The sequence below is a fragment of the Anastrepha ludens genome, chromosome X (genome assembly GCF_028408465.1).
Source record: "Anastrepha ludens isolate Willacy chromosome X, idAnaLude1.1, whole genome shotgun sequence".
Classification (NCBI taxonomy): domain Eukaryota; kingdom Metazoa; phylum Arthropoda; class Insecta; order Diptera; family Tephritidae; genus Anastrepha; species Anastrepha ludens.
Genome location: NC_071503.1, coordinates 45,904,664 through 45,927,798, shown reverse-complemented (window position 1 = coordinate 45,927,798; position 23,135 = coordinate 45,904,664). Strand labels below are relative to the sequence as shown.

Here is a 23,135-nt window from a genome sequence, read left to right as displayed (position 1 = left end):
TATTCCAACCGACGAGGCTTGTCCGCAAGCAACAATCTTTGCGTCAATTGAATCTTATACGGGAATAAATGCAAATCAATGCGGATAATTCGTAGTAAAGTGGTCCGAGCAATGCCCAACTGCTGAGAACGGCGATTTTGGGATGTCCTTGGCGACGTCTGAACACTGGACCGTACAAAAGCAATATTCTCATCCGATCGCCTTGGTCGGTTTTGATTTGGCCTCTTTGGAGGCGAAAGTCGAAAACCTTTCGTACAAACGTTTAATGGTGTTCTTAGAAGGCACACTTTTCACATTATTTAATTTTTTATACGCAAGTTGAGATTTCACAATTGACTTCTTTTGTTGAATGTAAATTTCAACAATTTGGGAGCGCTCGGGTGGAGTGTACTGTTCCATGGTAAAAATCTGCTTGGACTGACCCTCAGTGATGGTAAATGATTTTTTGAAAAATCCCTACACCGTCCAAAAAAATTCCCTACCTTTCCCTACGCTTACAAAAAATGTTCCCTACACAATTCCCCACATTTTTTCTCCTGTGTTTGCACTATAATGAGGCACTTTATAATAATACAAATTTTATTTCAAATATATATAAGTACACATATTTATTATATTATAAACACAAATGTAAAGAAAAATTCAGCAAAAAGGCTAAAAATTAGACTTTTTCATTACATTCAGTTCTGTATAAAGCAAGGCAGAGTTTTTATTTTTTCAGAATCCGGCACGATTTCTTTTAAGAGTGGGATTAAATGGTTCACCACTTGCAGCGCGACATTATGGTCAGCGAAGAACATGCTAAGCCTTAATTCGAAATTTCTGGAAACATTTGGTTTACTCGATTTTTTCTTAAAAATATCTGTTTATTTTAGGTGTCTTTTTTATTGCCTTCATATTTTTTTGGTGCATTTCTGATTCGGCGTGCTTCTGAAAATCGGACTTGCCGCCGTTCAAAACTTTGTCGCACGCAGCGCATTTTCATTTGAATGAATCGTTAGCCACAGCTTCCAAAAAGCCACTAAAATTGTCGTCGTCAAGCCACTTGTTATTGAACTTTTGTTTCCGATACTTGCATTGTTTTTTCTGGTGTTCCTCCGAAGAGGGGGAACTTATATATAAATATATATGCATTTTAAGTATAAAAAAAGCTAAAACTAAATTATTTGCAAACTTACTTCAAAAGTGAAAAGCACCAGAAAATTAACAGTTTTCGCGCGAAGAAAAAAACGGTAATGTTGCCGTAATAACGCTTTTAAAAGTATTCTGCCATAAAAAAAAAGTCTGGTTTCATCCTTACTGCGGATTTTTATTTTAAATGAACTTTTCTAATTTTTCCCGCTTTTTTTAATTTTTTTCTGTCCTTCTTGAAAATTCCTTACATTTACAGAATTCAACAAAATCTGTCCTTCTTTTCCCTACACCCACATTTTTCGACCAAAATCCCTACATGTAGGGAATTTTCCCTACATTTACCATCACTGCTGACGCTTCCAACGCGGTATGTCATTAAGCGATCTGACGTCTCTGTCAAAAGATACAGGGTTGCCAGATGGGTCCGTCGAATATGGGCAACCCTGGTGCATGCGCATAGGGTATTCAGCCTTAAGGTGAACGTGTACACGTAAAGTAGGGCAATTAAGTGTTGAAAATAAAGTAAAGCAAATTGTGATGCCATTAGTTTGTGACTTTCATTTGACAACATAAGAAAATTCGTAACCATAACACATGGGCTGAAAAGTCCCGGGCCTAGCACATAGATAGCATTAGCTTTCTTGCATTCACCTTTTAGTACATAAGCAGACAGCTGTTAAACTTTCATGATATTCTATTCAGTAGTTCATGAGTTATTGAACTAAGAGTGACGCCACTTTTGTTATCTTTAAAGCAGTCGATCAAAAAGAATTTCGCGTTTTAATTTTACACTGTTTGTTGATGGGGAAAAATACCGTTCAAGCAAAGCAATAGCTTGAAAAGTGTTATGCGGAGTCCCCAGATCAGAAATAACAGTAAAACAATAGTTTGCTGACTTCAAACGTGGTCGTAGAGACACTGATGATGCACAACGCAATGGACGTCCAAATGAGGCGGTAACACCAGAAAATATCAAATAAATCCACAAAATCGTTTTGAATGATCGAAAAGTGAAGTTTCCTGAGGTGGCTGACATCGTAAAGATATTAAAAGAACGTGTTGGTTTTACATACCTATATTGTATGAGCATTTGATTATGAGAAAGCTCTGTTCAAAGTGGGTGTCGCGTTTGCTCACTGTTTTGTTTCATCAAGACAAAAACGCAAGACAAAGACATTGAACATTGAAGATTCTGAAGACAAAGATTACATTGAAGCTTTTGAAATACTTAGTTGTTGATATAATCCGGTCCAATTTTAATACATTCAGCTTTCAGAAAAGAGTTCAACTTTGTTACGACTGCAAGCAATATTGCGCTCGGGGCAGTTTTAATGCAAAATAACAAAGTTATTTGTTATGCGAGTAGTCAACTATAGTAGAGAACTTTAGAACGATAGAAAAAGAGTTATTAACCATCGTTTATGTAGTATATAGGTTAGGTTAGATGAAAGATAGAATTAAATGAATACGATTTCAATATACATATATATAGGATATATGAAATAAAGGGATATATGATATAAAGGGGAAAAAATTGTTTTTGCAGACGGTTTGAGTAGAATCGTTGTCGATGCGGAAGCCATTTTAAGTGAATTATTTGTGGATGATTTAAGTACGACATACAGTGTAGAGACTGACAGTACTTTCTTCATAAAAATAACAGAAAATTCAATTAAGATATTCAAGAATTCATATATACATTATAAGTTATATCGCATTCTATTACATATAATCTTAAAGTTACAAAAACTCCAGAGAAGGCAAACGATAACCAAAAAGTAACTGCGACAACAAAAATATTCGAAAAATTCGAATTTACATATATACATAAATTATTCACAGATTTTTAAGAAATTATTTGCGTTAAATATATATACAAGTTTTAACTATTCAATATGCATAATTGTAGTTTTAATATTTAAGTAATAACCGCAAGTCAAACAAAAAGTGGGGCATCTTAATTTTTTAGCATATTTAAGTAAACTATGTGTATTCCGTTATTTGTTTCATAACTGAACTGCTCAAATTAGTTTTATTTCTTACATTTTGCCACTGACGTGCAAGTTTTTAAGAGTGAAGATGATTACGCAAACATTGAGTGATTTAAGAGAACTTATGGTGAAATTTCATTCCGAAAAGTGTGCATCAAATCGCGGAAATTTTTAAAAACCCAAGTCGACAATATCTAATATAATGAAAACCATTATTTTCTTAGAAAAAGAGTTTCGAAAATTAACTCAAATATAATCAAAGGAAGGATAATACATTTAATAAAGGAGTACCCGAAAATTTCTGCAGTTAATATTACCAAATCACTTAAAAATTCGTCAATTATGAACGTACACCTCGAAACTCTAAAAAATTTTCCGCACAGTAACGAACACAGTACACTCACAGAAGGAATCGACTTATTTCAAGAATAAATGTGCGTAAAAGAATTAACTCGATGGTTTGCAGCCAGGGGGTTCCCCGGACCGGCTGTATTTCAACGGCGGCTTCCTAACACCAGGCCGCCTTAGGAAGTAACTGTGGCCTTGCCATGGCATGGGGCGCTGCCGTGGTGGACCGTTTGAATTCCCCGTTATTTAAATAGACCACTGTGCTCGCCTCGTCGAGCAGATGGTCGTACGAAAAAGATGAATATATATATATATCCCATTTGTGGGGTGCGTCTTGATGTTATTCCACAAACGGAGGGATCTACAGTTTTAAGCCGACTCCGAACGGCAAATATTTTTATGAGGAGCGTTTTCGTGGTAGAAATTCACTCGGAGGTTTTCCTTTGCCTGTCGAGGGGCGACCACTCTTAGAAAAATGTTTTTTTTTTTAATTTTGGTGTTTCACCGAAATTCGAACCGACGTTCTCTCTGTGAATTCCGAATGGTAGTCACGCACCAACCCATTCGGCTAAGGCGGCCGCCAAAGATGAATACAAATAACAATTTAAGCGACAAAACTTCCATTGTAGCGGGAGCAGGCTACAGTGATCGTAATGCTACTGCCAAATACACACATAACGCTCTTCGTCGCGGAGGTGCCGTTATCCACGAAGACTCGGACCACGAAAGCGTCGGGAGCACAAACACAGCTGAGGAAGAGGCTCTTCTGCGTTCTCCCGCTGGTTCCAATGGTACTGCTTCGCATAGCAAGAACAGGCCAAGGATCAAGGCCGATTAAGAGAAGCTGAAGGCCAAAGCTCGATACAAGGCCGCAGTCAAAGTTTGTGACCGATTTGGCAGCAAGTCCAACCTGACGAAGCAAGAGGAGGAACGGTTGGCTTGGTCCAGAGAGAGCAAAAATGGTCCGGCCTTCTACGCAGCAAAACCAATGTTCGCAGCCTCCAATCAAAAGTATGCGAACAAAATAGAAGAAGAGCTAGCCATCAAGAGGCAGCATTCTGCGGATAGCGTGGCCTCAGTGCCATCGAAAAAGCAGAAGCATAGGCACGAGATGGCTAAACCGAAAAACGGAGACGAAAGACCTACGACGTCGAAAGCAGCGGCAGCGGCCAGTGAAATTGCCAAAAGGCACCTCATAGTGGCACTCACTGACCGTAGTGACAAGCTGGGGCGAATGTCGCAAGACCGGTAGAAGGTAGTGGAAATGAAGCTCCTGGAAACCCTGTTTACGAAAATGGACGCAGAGCCGAACGCATCCATGCCAGCATTCAACGGAGCGGGGTGGTTCAGTGGCGTCAAAATTATGAAATGTAAGGATGACCCCACGCTCACATGGCTAAAGGAAGCAGTAAAAACGCTTCAAGGCCTATGGTAGGGGGCATTACTAGAAACTGTTGATCGCAGCTGCATTCCCTCAATACCGAACGCAAAGGTTTTCATTCCGCGAGTGGTAAAACCGGAAAATGCACTGCGACTACTACAAAGACAGAACACGGACGTGCCGACAGACGACTGGAAAGTGTTGAGCGTGGCAAAAGCAGCAATTGCTGATGGAGGTCAAGACTACATTATCCAGATCAACAAGCCGGCAGAGGACCTACTTTACGCGCGATTCGGGAGAATGGCTTGGGGAGTTGGTAGCGTGCACTTTCGTCTCAAAAAGAGCAACCCGGCAGATGACAACCACAACAAGCTCGCTGCGGATGCCAGATGCTGAAGGTCCTTCAGCCGAGCTCCTGCTCAACATAGAGGGAGTCGGCTACGATGTGGCTCTAGTCCAGGAACCATGGATAGCATCGGGCAACATAGTGCCCGGTCTAAAGTCACACAGCTACAACACCTACATCCCGATTGCAAAGAATAAGGTAAGAACAACGATAATGGTTAAAAGTGTATGTTCTTATATTGATCATAATCTCTCTTCAGACGATCTGACAGCGGTGGCGCTGGAAGGCTGCAAGGATGAGACGTTACTCTTTCGGTCTTGCTATATGCCACATGATGAAGAAGCACCACAGATAGAACTTCGAAAGCTGGTAGAAACAGCTGCCAGAAAGAAGCACGCTCTGGTGGTAGGAACTGACGCTAATGCACATCACACGGTCTGCAGACATCAACGACCGAGGTGACTCACTATTTAACTTTATTCTTCAGAGTAGCCAACATTTGTTGGACCAACCTCGAATAATGTACTTGATTTAACACTTTACATAAGCAAGCATAATATGGTACAGGAATGGGAAGTGTTGAGTAGGCCCTCATTCTCTGATCACAGAAATATAGCCTTTCAGGTTATATTCCGCTGAAAAAATAAACTTATATCCTTTATAAATCCTAAGAATACGAACTGGGACTTGTATAGGGATATACTATTAAAAACACCAATGATACACCGGAAATACAGATCACACGGCGCACTTGAGATAGGGGTTGGATTATTTGCAACTACTCTCGTCAAAGCCCCCCCCCCCCCCCCCCCCTCCCCCTGACAACAGACTGCAGAACTATCAAAGGTATGCTAACAGGTCATAATCTATTGAGTGCACATGAGTACAAGATAGGGATTGCTAACACGGACAAATGCAGGAAATGCAGAGAGGATGTTGGGGAAACTTAAGAACACCTTCTGTGCGTTTGTCCGGCATTATTAAAAATGCTTTTAAAATGCCTGGGAGCTTCATTGTTTGAGGGTCTGGAGGACGTCTGAAAGGCGGATCTCCCAGCGCTGCTTAGATTCGCCAAAAGCGCTGACATCCTACATGATGTCTACTTTCGGTTTTCATAGAGGCCGGTCTCCATCTGGTATTGCTAGGGAGCAAAAAGTCCTGACCTAACCTAAAAGGACTAACTATGTTAAAGAACACATTAGCAATCCAAAGTTTGGAGCAACGTTATTTTCACCGATGAGTAAAAAATCAACTTATTTTCTGTTAGTAAAGTTTTGTTTCTGAAACTAAAGTTGAATTAGAAATTGTTGATGTTTTGTACGCACCTTCTAATAATTTAACAAGGAAATTTTGAAAACACTTATTGAAATTTTCCACTCGGTCCGTCGTGTTCCTGCTGTCTGGTGAAATTGCACTGCGCCCAGTTGGTGTTTTTGTCGCTCACTCGTATTTGCTGCTGCCCTTAGTCCTACGACTGCAATTGCGTATCTTACTTGTGGCTGTGGTGTTTTTGCGATGAGTTGGTGTTTCCCTGGCTTTCCTGCTGCCTTTTTCTGTGGACCTTCTGGTAGCAAAATTTTTGGGGCTCTTTGTTTTGTGCCTGCAAAAAGAAAACAACAGAAGCAGTATTTTTGAAACTACCGCTGCTTTCTTACCTGTAATTTGTTAATATGCGCTAAACACTTCAGTGCGCTTGCTGTTTGCTGACTGTGTATGCTATACCGCTGCCCTTACTCCAAGCCCTGCCATCGGGAGATTTCATAAAAACTCCTGGAGTTTTCAAACTTTGTTTTGACTTCGCACTTTACATTTTATATTAAAAACAGAATAGTCACCTGTTACGAACACTACGAACGCCCCCTACATGTGAAATTGCCAGTGAGAAGAGAGTTGCCACCAATTTACTACTAGTGGAAATTTCCTCAAAATCGTGCCCAATTGCTTCCAATAGAAAATCTGTCGGAAGCTTGGATGTGTCAGAGCTCATGAAATTTATGCATGGCTTATTAGACGAAAAGCTGCACGGCATATCCATAAAAAGCGATCTTTGCGCGGTTACGTCTGAGGTTGAGGACCTGTCGGAGCAAGTCAATGAGTTAGCAAGAGAAAATAAGGCACTGAAGGAAGAAATAAATAAAATAAAATCAGAGACGGCGAATCACCGGAAAGAGTTTCAGAGGTTTATCGATAAAAGCAGAAGGAAGGACCTTATATTCCGAGGCTTGACGAAAAACTCAGCACCTTTAACTAGCATCACTAATATTTGCCGGCAAAGGTTTGGCATAGAGGCATCATCCATTTGTAACGCAAGAGTGCTGTAGGAGAAAGATTGTAAAAGTGAAATTTTCTTGGGACACAGCAGTGAAGAAGGTATTCACAAATATTCGTAAGCTTGCTGGCTTCAATGTATCCGTGGACAACGGTCTAAGCAGTGAAAAGTATCACGATAATTTATACAAATTTATAAAAAACCTTGAAAAAACAGGAAGAACACTACAAATACGAGAAATACAGGAAGACATAGAGGCCTCTTCGTTTTGTAAGCAACCAAAGTAGAAAACTGAGTCAAAAAAATTAGTAATTTAATAAGACCAGAATTAAATCATTTGAAAGCTTATGTAGTCTTCAAGAATTTTTCAATGAAAGTATTAAACTAACAGCAAAAGTAGTTCGGTTTTTAGAAAATATCTTCAGCGATAAGAAGTCAGTCGTATGGAATGGGCGTGAAATTGCGGAAGTGTTTAAGATTTTTTCAGCCGTTAAACAGGAATGTTTACTACCACCAACATAATTTACGTTATACATAAACGACATTCATGACTTCAAATATAGAAGGAAAAAATATCAGACATCATGTACGCGGATGATATTATCTTGCTGGCGGGTAGCCCTATCAAGTTACAGAAAATAATATATAAAGTTGAAAAGTATTGTAAATTGTGGAACCTTGAGGTTAACTGCTCGTAGTCCCAAATAATGGGTTTTAGAAGATAGTAAATCTGAGAAGTGGTATTGCGGTAGTGATGCAATACAGATTGTACCACGATTTTCCTATTTAGACGTTGAAGTAACGCTACAACTAAATTTTAGAAACCATGTAGAAAAGAGAAGAATTGCGTCAAAAATTCTATAAATGCTACTTGGACCGCTTTTTTCAAGAAGAAGGAAATATCAGCAGAAGTGAAATGGAGATTATTTCTTGCAGTGTGTTGCTCAATACAATCGTATGCGACACAAGTATGGGGCTATGGGTTTTTGGACAGAGTCGATATCCTGCAAAAGTCTTTTATAAAGCGCATATTAAAACTGTCTGCCCATACGCCTACATATATACTCTATCTACATCTATCAAGTAAAACGAAGATTTAAATTTCAGAATGAAAATGTTGATAAAACCTAGTTATGAATCTGGTAATCCGCACTGTATTACTTCAAAAAAGAAGAAAATTAAGCAGGATACGCAAGGATATCAATAAGGGAAACAGAAATTATTAATAAAACAGCAACAATTCTTCATTTTATCCTAAAGAAACAATATCTATAATGGATAATATAGAAAATAATATAGAGACTAACTTACACAAATTTAATATATACTAGGATCGCCCATACGTCGAAATTTCGACGTTATATAAATACGGAGAGCAAAATTTAGTCCTACCTTTTTTTTATTTATAATCACAAAAAAAGTTGAAACATATATAAATGGATAGCTTATGTTGAAACTTTTTACATAATATATGTATGTGACTAGATGTAGTAAAATTAAATGTGAAAAATATCCCATTTTACCTGAATTAAGCGATGCTATATTTGTGTATTTCAAATATCATAATTTTTTTTTTCATGAATTAGAAACATTTAATTTCATGTATTACGGAAAAAATTAATTTTCATTTGAAAAACCATAATAAAAGCAATCATTAATTAATCCATGACCATCATAATTACTGAATCAAATTTATAAAATAAAAATAAAAATATACAATAATATTACAGGTATCCCTCGCATAACGCGATAGTTACGTTCCAGAAGAATTGCGCGTTATGTAATTCCGCGTTATCTAAAACATAGTTTTCATATAAATTTGGGGGTTATGTTCCAATAGGTTTTTTTTAAAATAAAATACATACAAAATAACAGATGCACATCTATTTCAACTCAATACTAAAGTTCAGGCTTTATAATACAATTAAAAACACAAAACAAAAAATTTAAAATCAAACTAAAACAAATTAAAGGTTTATTAAAAACTTTATTGTTATTCTTCAAACTTCATATGGTAATTAATCTGTTTCACTGTCTTCAAAGATCTTTGCACGTGGGCGTTTTGGGGGAGCAATAGCTTCATCAGAAGATATTTCTTCAACATAGTTTTCGCTATTGGATAAGAAACTAGTTGTGGGACCTTGTGGCTCTTCTACTGGTTTTATAATTGCAAAATCTGTTATCAGTTTTTGGTGGGTGGTTTTTTTAAGCTCCTTTTCAATTTCGTAATAAGGTGCTAGTAGAGCTGTAAAACTATCGATGGCACTATCGATATATCGAATTTTTATATTTTTGCGTCGCTATCGATGGTTATTGTTCACTATCGATAGTGGCATTACCATACATTGCACATCACTTGTTTTGGCGCAACTTTGCAGGTCGGCAGCAAATTTTGGTAAGAAATACATTTATATGTAAAAGGTAATTAAATATTAAAATAAGTGTTTATTTGTAGGTAAATTTTCGTTGGTGTTGGTGGCGGAAGGATGGACAAATTTCTCTTGAAAAACTCATAGGGAAAGTTCCATTTACTGCTCAGCAACGCAAGTAACTAATTTATGTTATGTATGCATGTGCTTTGTTAAGATGGACAAGACAGCAGCATTGAGGCAATTGAGGAGGACAACCAGCTAGCAAAAAGGCAGCGAGTCGGAAGATCATCGGTGTGGGGCCATTTCGAAAAAATAAACAACGGTATGTCGGCAAAGTGTCGCTCTTGCGGCAAAATGTATAAGACGAGCGGAAATACCTCAAATTTATTTGACCACCTGAAGCGTGCGCATCCCGGTCAGCGTGTTAACGATTTGTCAATCACTTCTGGTAAAATAGATACATATTTAAACACAACATATGAATCTACGTCAAAGCGCAAACAAGAGCTTGATTTAGGACTCATAAAATTTGTAGCTCAAGGCATGCAACCTTTTTCTATAGTTGAGGATCCTGAGTTTCGCGACTTTATCAAACTATTCGACCCACGCTACAAACTACCGTCGCGGACTACCCTCTCTAATGTCATGATGACAAATTTATTTGATGAGCAGAAACCTAAATTAAAAAATTTGCTCAGCAAAATAAATCACTGTGCCATCACAACTGATATGTGGACGTCCCTGGCAAATGAATCTTATATGACAGTCACATGCTCGTTTATTACAGATAGTTACTGTCTTCGCTCTGCTGTTTTATCAACAAATAAGCTAATTGATGAAACAAATCATACTGCTAAGAATATAGCAGATACCCTGCAGGCTGTTTGCAACGAATGGGGAATTTTTGATAAAATAACTGCAATTGTGACCGATAATGCAAGCTCAATGATCAAAGCGTGTGAGCTGCTTAAAAAAAGGAATTTACCCTGCTATGCACACTCACTTAATTTGGTGGTGCAAGATTGCCTTAAGCTGGATTGCACAAAAGAATTACTTAAAAAATGCAAGTCCATTGTCGCGTTTTTTAAAAGTAGCACGATTGCTTACAAGAAATTTAAAGATTCTCAATTGACGGAAACTAAATATAGTATAATACAGGAAGTTGCCACCAGACGAAACAGTGCATTCCTAATGATTGAAAGAGTCTTAAAAACACATGAAGCAATCAATATAACACTTCTAAGTTTGTCGAAAGCGCCACAGCCTCTCACAGCTGACGAAATCAACATATTAAAAGACTTGTCACAAATACTTTCTCCCTTTGACATTGCTTCCAAAGAAGTGTCATCGAATTCTAAAGTCACAGTATCACTAGTTATTCCAGTTACTTGTGGCCTCTTAAACAACTTGGAAAATAGCACAAAAAATCTTCTTACCGAAGTTGGCCTTAAAGTAAACGAATTTTTAATTGATTGCGTAATCAAAAGGTTGTACAAGTACGAAGATCGCACAGTAACTAGAATTTCTACATTGCTTGATCCAAGGTTTAAAAAACAAGGTTTCCGTTCGCAATACAATGCCAAAAATGCTGAAAAACTTTTAATTGAAGAACTTATTCATCTGAGCAAGTCTTCAGCTCCCACCTCAGAGCCACCAACACCAATTGATCAACCAAAACCAACACGACATCCTCTTTATGAATTTGTAAAAATCAACATAGAAAATTTGCCTAGGACCAAGCGCTCCGATGCAATAATTGATTTACAACAATATATTGGGAAACATCACTCCTTGGGCGATGTTGATCCCCTCAAATATTGGCAGGTATGTAGCTTAACAAAAATTCTTCAAAAATGTTTAATGTTTCCGTATTTACAGCATAACGAAAATAGTATAAAAGACCTTACTACGAAATATTTTTGCATTCCTGCTTCATCGACAGAGTCGGAGCGATTGTTCAGCAAAGCTGGACAAATTATAACGGAACGAAGAGCTGCCTTAAAAGCTAAGCATGTGGACATGCTCCTTTTTCTTAGTCACAATTCTCGGATCTTGGCAGAAGACTGATCCTTAATTTTAATTTTATTCAAATTTGTTTTGATTTACTATGTCCATGAAGGATCTCATTATGTTAAACATATGAAACATATGAAATGTTTATCAAAATGTTAATTTTTATTGTTAAGTATGCGTTTATTAAGTTTTTGAATTTGAAAATATTTTCGATAGTACTATCGATACTATTGAATATTTGTTGCCAAACCATCGAAACTATTGAATGTTGCAACCATCGATAGTTTTGCAGCTCTAGGTGCTAGATTAATATCTATTCTATCTATCTAATAGAGGTGCCAAACTATCGATGGTGGGCGCCATCGATTGTGGACGATAGTAATTCTCAAACCATCGATGGTGGTCGATAGTACCATCGATAGTGGTCGATAGTCGCAATAAAAAACAGTGATTGAAAATCATTGAAATTTATAAGAAAAAACAAATAATTTGAATTTTATTTTAATTCATAAGGAACACTTTAGAACAACTATATATTTTCACAAGTGTGAGTGACTTACATTTGGAAAAAAAGAGTAAGAGGCTATGGGCCTTTTCTGCCAAAATATTGAACTTATAAGTTTAAGGAACATTGCTTACATTTTATCAAATTACATTTTAGGGAAAAAGCTAAAAATACAAAAGCCTTATAAAAGACTTAAAAGCTAAAACTTGAAAACTATAATTTGATTTATTTGTTATAGCGAAAGATTTTTGTTTAAAAACAACAAAACGTTCACATTTTCTTCTTTAAGCCGTGTTCGCCTATCAGAAACAATTTGTCCCGCCTTGCTGAAAGCTCTTTCCGACTCCACAGACGTTGCGGGGATGCATAAATATTTATACATCAGTAATTTTAATAAAGGAAAATCCACCTGGTTGACCTGCAATCAAATGTATTACCAAAACTTAGTTTTATGTATCGAAGATTGATTTATTAATTTTACCTTGATCCATAAAAGAGGGTCCATTTCCTGTGGGGCTATGTCTCTCTCCAGATACTGCCTTTTAATAATGATTGCATCAGATCGAACATTACTCTTTTTAGTAGCACATTGTTGGTTCAAAAAATCAAAAACTGGGTCCGTAGTGGTCGTGCTTGCTTCCAGACTGACAGAGTCTTCAACATGAGTCAAATTGCCCAAATTGACCAACTCATTTTTCAAGATACTTGCTGCTTGTTCAGCATTTGCGTTGGATTGAAACCTGGCTTCATGTTTTAATAAAACTCTCTCAATCGTGTCGTGGAAGCTGTTCCACCTTGTTGGGGTTTCTTGCAACAAGGTATGTATATGCAAAATTTTCTTGAACTTGTTTCAATTTTTCGTTCGCAATTGAACTTTTCTTAAAAAATTTTACAATATTTTTACATTTTGCAAACAATGCTTTTGTGACATCGTTGTGATTGAGATTCAAGCCATCTTGGACTACCAAATTAACTGTATGAGCAAAGCATGGCAGATTTTGGATTTTTAAAATTTCACATGCTTTCAGCCATGAGCTTGCATTGTCAGTTACAATGCAGACAGTTTTTTCAAAGATATGCCAAGATGTTAGTATATCTTTTAAAGTGTCTGCAATATTTTGTGACGAGTGATTTGTAGTATCGATCAGTTTTTTGGTTGCTAGCGATGTCGTTTTGATGCCGTATTCATGTACGAAATGAACCGTTACCGTTAAAAAGCTCACGTTAGCACTAGATGTCCACATATCGCAAGTGATAGCAATGTTCGAAACCTGCTCCAAAATTGTTGACAATTTTTCCGTCGTTTTTTTAAACAAATTGGTCATCAGGACGTTTTCCAAATGACTCCGGCTGGGAAGCTTGTAACGTGGATCTGTAATTAATTTAATAAATCCTTTGTCCTTCACTATGCTAAAGGGCTGAATATCCTCAGCAACCATCTCTGCTACGAGTTCATCTAAGTCCTTTTTACGCTTGCATCATACAACACAGCCCTTTTAGTGTATGACTCCACTGACCGCATGCTTGACCTGCAGCTGCTGCTGAAAGACGCAATGTTCTCGTCTTGTTCAACATCTTCAGCAACTTGTGTATCAGGAGCATTTCTGTCCAAATTCAGGTGAAACCGTTTAAGGTGATCACGCAGGTTCGATGTGTTGCCACTGGTTTTATACTCCTTGGCGCAACTAAGGCATTTGGCAAATTTCTTATCATCAGATCTTTTAAAATAATTCCACACATCCGAAATTTTACTTTTCTTTTTTGTGCAGGCTTCTCCAACACAAAATTTGTTTCGTTGTCGCTACTGTTGCAATCGCAATTTGCTGCAGCAGAACTGCGTCCTAAAATTAGACAAAAGTGTTCTAAGCATTCTTACTAATTATTTGAAAAATGTATTACCTCGTTTAAGAAAGCGATCCATTTATATATTTTTAGGAATTGTTATTTTAAACACTTTACACTTTTTAATATTTGTACACAAGCGACGCCACAAATAAAAAAAGCGCGAATATTTGCTTGGTGATGTGTAAATCGCTCTTTTGACGATACTATCGTCCACTATCGAGACTTTGAACCATCGATAGTTCAGTAGCTCGATAGTGCCCTACCATCGATGGTGACGATAGTGCCATCGATAGTTTGGCACCTCTACTATCTAAGGCAAAAAAGGGTAATTCTCGGTTTACATTAAAAATACATTACATATTATAAATATGTGGTACGCAAATTAGTGTTACCAGATTTTATAATTATGTATTTTCGCCTTCGCATTATATAAGCCTAAATTTCGCGTTGTACTGAAACCTAATTTTTCCAAATCGCGTTATACCGAAACCGCGTTGTATAAGACCGCGTTATACAAGGGATACCTGTATTTATTTTTATAGATAATTTTTTGTTATTCGTGAATTGGAAACATTTATTTTCTTGTATTACTGAAAAAAAAAAAAAAATTTTGTTTGAAAAAGCATAATAGAAAACCATCATTAATTAATCCATGACCATCATAATTTCTGAATCAAATTTATAATAGTATTGATTCACAATATACTACATACAAGTTTCCAGTTGTTTCATCAACTTTTATATCATGATACATATATATAATATCATGATACATATTCTTCTCCTTCTTCTTAATTGGCGGTTGTTAAGGCCGATGATGTCAATATCATCGGCATACGCCAGCCATGATATATATTATAGCATGATATATCATACGGCAGGTAAAATAGTGTGAATAATTTTACCTGCACCTATGCACTTATGTATCTATTTTAATACATTGTGCAAACCGTCTCCACATATGCTATCCATTGGTATATGTTTCAACTTTTTTCTCTGACTATAAATATCATACTACAAAAAGGTACGACAAAATTTTGCTCTCCGTATATATTTAATATATATATATAATTAGCGCGTACACTTTTTTTGGGTGTTTGGCCGAGCTCCTCCTCTTATTTGTGGCGTGCATCTTGATGTTGTTGCACAAATTGAGGGACCTACAGTTTCAAGCCGACTCCGAACGGCAGATATTTTGTGAGGAGCTTTTTCATAGCAGAGAACATATACTAAACCGTTTAGAAATAACAGACAAATATAATCATAATATTAAAAGTACTGCAAATAAACAGATTCGACTGGAATAAATTTCGCGAAAAACGCTACTTCGATTTTTGGAGTTCTGTTACAAATAACGATCCCGGCGAATGGAAAAAAGTAGTATTTAGTGACAAAAAGAAGTTCAATCTGGATGGACTGGAATGATACAATTACTATTTCCATGACTTAGGAAAGGAGGGAAGGTACTTTGGTTAACATCACAGCCGTGAGGGTTGTTCTAAGGTATAGGGAGCAATATCGTACTATGGTGCGTTCGAATTGAAAATTGTAGACTACAAAATGACAGGAAACCACTATATAGCTCAGTTGGAACCATTTTTATCGAGATTCGTGAAAATTTTGGACCTAATAGTTGGATATTTCAACAGAATAATGCACCTGTAGACACTTCAAGTGTGGTCAAAACTTAGATGACGTCCCAAAACGCTTTACTTTTAGCATGGCCCCCATCTTCCCCTCAGACCGAAACATTATTGAAAATCTATGGTGGAGATTGCTATTCTTTATGGGAATGGACAACAATTTGAAGACAAAAATGCTTTAATTCGAATCATTAAAATGGATTAAACTGAAATTTCGGTAGGCTATCTGGAGAATATTTACAAATCCATTCTCTAACGTATTTACGAAGTAATTTATAAACAAGAGGGCAGCACAAAATAAGCTTTAACTAATAAATGTAAAGAAAACAAAATGTCCTATATTTGTTATTGTTTTTACTTATTTGGTTAGTGGCTCTATTCATATAAACCAATAAATCAATTACTGCTGCTGAAGTTTTACTGCTGCGAAATACCGTTAGATGGAATAAGATTTTGATGTACATATGTTTATTTTAGAGTACAGTTAGTACAGTGTTTACTTGATATCTCAAAAAATTTTGAATTACTAGATCAAATACGGTTGATTTAACCATTTTCTTCCATAAACATTATTGAGCAACAGAATATCCCAAAAAATGCTATTGACAGACCAAATGCTTAAACTTAAATATTAAAAAAACAAATAGAACAATTGCAAGACAATATAGCGTCAGCGGAACATAATATTAAGCATGCTAATATGTTGTCATTACAGATAAAAAGATATGTACGATTATAAAGAAGATGCTAATTTTAATAATTTGAAGAACAAAAAAAAATGAGACTTAGATTCATGTAAAATAAAATATAATAACATTTTACCTATAATAACATAATAATGTTACCTACTCCAATTTAAATAATTACTTTATGTAGCGGCATCCCAGGAGGCTTGAGAAAATTTAAAAATTCTATTGGGTAATGCACTGCTTCATTGGTATACACTACTGTGTCAAAAAAGAAGCTTGTGCTTCCGCATTACATTTCGAAAGCATTAAGAAATTAACTCCGTCCAACTTCTGATTGGTAGCTGATAATATTGCTCGCTCTCTAAACAAGTCCAAGGCCTTAGTTATAAAACTGCTAGTTTGAAGATATACTCTCAATCAGATCTTCAATATTTTTAACCAAAATACAAATATTTGTTAGATCGATGTGAACACTTGTCTTTGGAAACTGTCCGTTACCTTTTTCCAGCCAATTATTCGGAATAAGTGCATGACTTCTTCGGAAGACATTTTAAAATTTCAAATTTTCAAAATGCCTGAAGAAATAAATGGAACTATGCCAGATCGCATGATTCTATTCTATTCCTATTCACACCATATAAGATAACATTTTTCAACCACTTCACAATGGTCTAAATCAGTCTTACAGTAAACTAATGCAGCAGCAAAGTTGAAAGTTGGTGAAGTCAATAGTCATAGTATATATAATAACAAGACCAAATTTCAAGCCAATCGAACTACGCCCAACTTGGCCGCCCATGCAACACTATTAGTAGCTTCTAAGATTTTGGATAAAATCTGAAGAACTTAATCACTCAACCACAATTTTTTATAAGAGCGTACAATTGTTGGCGTATGCCGATGATATTGACATCATCGGCCTTAACAACCGCGCTGTTAGTTCTGCCTTTTCCAAACTAGATAAAGAAGCAAAGCGAATGGGTCTGGTGGTGAAGGAAGACAAAACGAAGCACCTTCTGCAGAGAACGTTAAATATAGAGAATTCTCACGAGCTACGAATAGTATGAGTTGTCAAAAATGAAGTGAAACCGCGAACACTATTTCACCTCGCTTAACTCGACAGCGGGGAAGTTCTTAACAGAGCTGATTACAGTGAATTATGTACAAGTACATTGGCTCTGCTCAGCTTTTGGTTTCTGTATGAAATCAAATTAACGAATGCCGACGGCATTTTGCAAGGCATTTGCTTGTGCATTTCTATGTCCCCTTGATAAACGAAAATTTATTCAATTTATATTTTCAAACAAATATAACCAAATAAGAAGACAACATTTACAATCAAAGTAACTTTAATGTTTATTGTTTTAATTTTAAAAGAAAAATTTAAACTAAATACATTATAAAACGACCTCACATTTTGTTGTGTGCGTTTTAGTGTAAATTTGATGAAAATTTTTACTAATTTTTCGAGTCGAAATTAATTTTAGACAATAATTCAAAGAGCATATGTATATTGATGAATATATATGTATATCAATATATGTTTATATACATATATTTTGTTAGTTATATTTGTTCAATTGCATCTTCAATTCTTATAGTGTTACAAATGTATGTATGTGCACACGCCTTGCAGCAACAATGACCTATCTCACGACTCATTGCCTTATCATATTATATTTATGTACATTTGAATATGCATTTTTGTTCCTTTGCCAAACGAATTTTTTTTAAATTTACAAATGTATATTACAGGGAATAATTCATATATGTATGCATTTTATAGATAGTACAAAACTTTGAAATTTAAAATAAATAAAGGAAAACTTCAAAGAAACGTATTTGTATATATGGGACAACTAAGTTCAATTGCATCTTTATTAAATATAGTGTTGCACGCATACATACATATGTGTGCACTGAAGCAACATGACCTACCTCACGAGCATCGCCTTATCATATTTCATGCAATAATTAGGGTGTAAATATTCGAATGATCGAATTCATGCAAATGCTAAAACAACTTCTTCTGCATATGCATCGACGTATGTGCATGTGCGTATATGCACACTTGATACCCTAACTATATATATATGTACGTTCAATTGATCAAATCAAAAAATTCTGTATACAAAACGCTTCATTACCAGGCACACAGGAAGATGGCGTATGCAAATATAAATATGTTAATTGAATTCAAGCAAATCAATGCTTATTAATATACACATATGCATGTACATACAACCACACACACAGGGCACTCACTTTATTCCTCAAAATGCGTATGTCGTTCAAAGCTAAAATTCTATGCCTAGCGACTACAAGAACAAAATGCAGTCTTAGGCGCAGGCGTAGCGGCCATCATTCTAGTTGACATAGCGCTGAACAGTCGCGGCGGCGCCGAACAGTTTCAACTATTGTACTGTGCAACAAAAACTCATCATCAAAAAATTCATTGATAAATTCGAGCTCATAGTTCTAAGAGCAAGTACTTTCATTCATAAAACGAGCCGCCCATATGCCAATTTTCTCGACAATTCGAAAATAGTCAATATTGGAATATTTCGCGTAGAATTATTTGCCAATATTTGATAAATCTTCAATTTTTGTCAAGTCGAGTGCCCGCGGCTTCGTACATATGAATGCATCAATATATGTACGTAAATATGTGTATATGTACAATGCTGTGCCTATGAATGTGCGCTGCGCCTTTGAATGCGCGCTGGATTTCTTGAGAAGCTTTACCGTTTTATCTTGAGCTGTGGCTGGTGAGCATACATACACACAGCATATACATATGCGCAAATGTATATAAATTCACAAATTTACATTTAAATATGCCATATTCCTGTGCGCCTGGTAATGAAGCGTTTTCTATAGAGGATTTTGATTCAGTTGAAGGGATTCAACAAAGTTTTACAGACACCAGACAGACAGACATAACACATGTATATAATTTTGGATGATTTGGAAAAATTCAAATATATAGGTCATATTAAAAAGCTACCTAACATTCTTTGCTTCTAATCACCAACAAATTCTTATCGACTGCTGCTAAATTTACATAATTCAGCCCCTCACTGTTAATTTTTGTTGAAAAATGTGTCTATGGTGAAATTGTCTTCGCGAGACGAGTACCCCTCGAAATTCCATACGTTCCTGTCATTGAGACTTCTCTATACATTAACGTTCTCTGCCTCCTGTCATCAAACAAACAGTCGGAAACTCGCATATCGACACCCAAGTCACTGTTGACAGTTATGATTTCGAGGTTGTAAAAGACTTCGTTTATTTAGGAACCACCATTAACACCGATAACAATGTCAGTCTTGAAATCCAACGTGGAATCTCTCTTGCCAACAAGTGCTACTTTGGACTAAGTAGGCAAATGAGCAGTAAAGTTCTCTCTCGACGAACAAAACTAACACTCTACAAGGTTCTCATCATGCCCGTTCTAATGTATGGCGCAGAAGTGTGTACGATGACAATATCCGATGAAGCGACGCTTGGAATGTTTGAGAGAAAGATGCTGCGAAAAATTTTTGGACCTTTGCACGTTGGCAACAACGAATATCGCAGGCAATGGAACGATGAGCTGTATGAGCTTTACGACTACATATACATAGTCTAGCGAATAAAGATCCAGTAGCTTCGTTGGCTGGTTTATGTCGTCCGAATAGACATGATGAGGTGCCAGCTGGTGGTAGCAGAGGTACTATAGAGCATACTTAAGAAATAATTGTCTTAGGGAACAAAACTGATAGAATCGAAAACTCCGACCATAGCCCCAGTAGAGAAGATTATCATATAAGCTGTAAAATTTTGATAAATAAACACCCAGCGGGAGTAAAACTGCACTTAACTTGGTATTATCACCGTGGAAGGAAGACCTTAACTCCTAGATTAATTCTTAGCGGCGTTTATTGACCACAAAAGAGCCTTCGAAACGGTTGATAGTAAAAACACTGGAATACATTGGTATGAAGAACACTGAACTGGATTAGTCCAATCTTTCAGATCGGTAGCAACAAACTGTGATTGATTTAACTACATCAAAGAAGGTAACAGTCGATATTGATTTATCACTAGGTGCGGTTTTAGCTCCCATACTTTTTATTATTTATATTTATGACAGAAAGTACAGTAATGAAACACTGCAGGATATAACTGTTTGCTGACTATCGCATTTTTTAAAATCTAATAACTTACCGAATATATTGGGGCTGGACCATTTTGATCGGTGGAGAAATCTTGTGTGTTATTGAACTCACTCCCACGCAGTAGTGAAATATCATCCGCACTGTTTATTTTCAAACAATTACCCATTTTATTCGATTAGTATACAGCCAAGTTACCCACAAATTATTGATGGCAGCTATATATAAAAATTAAATTATGTTAAAAAGCGTAATGTAAAATATTAATAAAATCTGATTTCAAATTATTGGATGAAAGAAAAATGTATTTTACGTTAGTAAGACAATTTATCATATAAATCCAAGTACTAAGTTCGCGCTTCACGTCATGCTGTCAAAATCTATACAAATTGAATTACCGTGAAATATATGTAGAATTTCATATGTATCTCACAGCAAAGTAGTACTCAGTTCACGCTATGAAACCATCGCGCGACATGCCAGCAGCCTTTGTTCACACAAAATGTACTAGTAATTTAAAATTGAAAACTGACAGTTCGTTTGCGAGTGCAGTGCCTAAGTTTGAATACTCCGAAGACATGGCATTTTAAAGATAAACGTATTCGAAAATAGTGTAAGTAAATCTTTTTTATATTTGTTTTTGTCATATGGTTTTTTATACACATTTTTTATACATATATGGTCATTAAAATAGGTACCCCAAAGTTTATACGAAAAACGTTTGACAAGTATAAGTAGTAATTCAAGGACCTTTTAAAACTTAAACTAGTGATAATAGGAACAAAAAGGAAATATTCATGTGGTAATTAAAATAGGTACGAAATTGATTTTATAAAAAATGCTGTTTAAATTATTGAAGTTTAATTATTAACCACTGTGTCCACCATAATTGTCAATGGCTTTTTGTATTCCATTTGGCATTGATCATCCTACGACAAGCTGATAATCCTACGGCAAGTTTCTGTGAGAGTGATATACCATAGTTTTTTAATTTTTACCCATTAATCTTTCTCATTTTTCAATGTTTCCTTCCCGATTCGCTTCTTTAAATCATCTCAAAGATTTTCAGTGGGGTTTTAGCGGCGTGACTGCCTAGACCAATCCATAATTTTAACATTAATTCACGTACATTGAAAAGTGTATTGTGCTATTGAGCTGAACTTTTCCTCTTCCTTCCTATTTTGTCTGGTAGTTTCTTGATCTCGCTGATACTAAGATGTTGATACCTTAAAAGGATCCCTCTTGGCAAGGTTCACAGTTAAATTATCAGTAGTGCAAGTTGTTTTCTTTTTGCCACCACGTCGTTCTGTACATTTTTTTGGGCTTAGAGGCATTTGCAACAAAATGTTTGGCCAGCCCAAGTGACTCAGCGATATATATAAACGATTTTTTTGTTTTCGAAGATTGATAACAAGCCTCCACCTATTAAATGCGCAATGCTGCCCACGACCCATTTTTGAAAGAAATTCATATTAATTATTACCTATTTCAGAGCCAAAATTACACTTTATGAATATAAAAGAATCAGAGCAACCAATACCTCAGCTCAAAATAACGCGTGTTTTAAGTTCACAATGAAGCAGTAAAGAAAAATAATAATCAAAAGTTGAATATACGTAGCCCGCGAAATTTGAAAATTCACCTTATTTTTTTAACAAACCTCGTACATAATTAGCGCTTATATCCTTTATTGGGAGCTGGAGCTCTTCTTCGTATTTGTGAAGCGCGTCTTGATATTTTTCCACAAATGGAACGACCTACAGTTTATGCTGCCGAACGGTAGAAAGTTTTTTATTAGGAGCTTTTTCATGGTAGAATTACTCTCGGAGGTTTGTCATTGCCTGCCGAGGAACGACGGTTACTAGAAGAAGCATTTTTCTCATATTTGGTATTTCATGTCCGCGGTTTCGAGCCCGTGCACTTCCAAATAGTAGCCACGCCTCAAATAACAATAACATATCTTTTGTCAACATCGCAAAAGTTGTTAAAATTATTGTCAGTCGGTTCGCGAAACTTCATCGTTCGCTATACAGCCCTCCGCTTAAGTCTGATCGTCTCGACTATACACCAAATCCATCGATCTAAATGGAGCCAGACTTTCCAGATGAATTGCTTTGACCTTTCCCTGTCAAGTTTTACATTGCTGTATACGATACACCGCATCAATCAATATTTTAACCACCTTGTATAGACCTTCCCATGACGCTGGCAGTTTTGGAAAACTCCCTTTCTTTTTTTGCGGATTGTAATGAAGTACCAAACTACCTTCGCTGAATCTTTCGTAGTTCACAGCACGGTCAAATCTGTCCTTCATCTTGTTTTACTTTATCTTTTACTCACATGATGGTGTTTCCCAATGACTATCTTCGTCCATTGCAGGAGCGCCACCTCTTCCGAACGATAAACCAGCCGGATGCCTTAAATCGCTTCTAAAGATGGTCC

General features: G+C 36.3%; 2 protein-coding genes across 3 annotated transcripts in view; one reads left to right on the top strand and one right to left on the bottom strand.

Moving 5' to 3' along the window:
- LOC128869550 (RING finger protein 11) overlaps positions 1-20,908 on the bottom strand; it is a 72,665-nt gene extending 51,757 nt beyond the window's left edge. The window contains exons 1-3 of one of the 2 annotated variants that reach the window (XR_008455335.1): positions 20,746-20,829; positions 7,036-7,275; positions 6,526-6,984 (exon numbers count right to left, since the gene is read on the bottom strand). Coding sequence is in view for 1 of the 2 variants with exons in the window: in XM_054112117.1 (XP_053968092.1) it covers positions 20,746-20,862 (117 nt within the window). In the remaining variant the exon portion in view is untranslated. Of the gene's footprint in view, positions 1-6,525; positions 6,985-7,035; positions 7,276-20,745 lie in introns of both variants that reach the window. The other variant, XM_054112117.1, reaches the window with a different exon arrangement.
- LOC128869548 (E3 SUMO-protein ligase ZBED1-like) lies at positions 9,970-11,977 on the top strand. The gene is made up of 2 exons (XM_054112116.1): positions 9,970-11,665; positions 11,720-11,977. Exons 1-2 carry the CDS (start codon positions 10,166-10,168, stop codon positions 11,906-11,908), a joined length of 1,689 nt encoding a protein of 562 aa, XP_053968091.1. The 5' UTR covers positions 9,970-10,165; the 3' UTR covers positions 11,909-11,977.
- Positions 20,909-23,135: the final 2,227 nt, after the last annotated feature.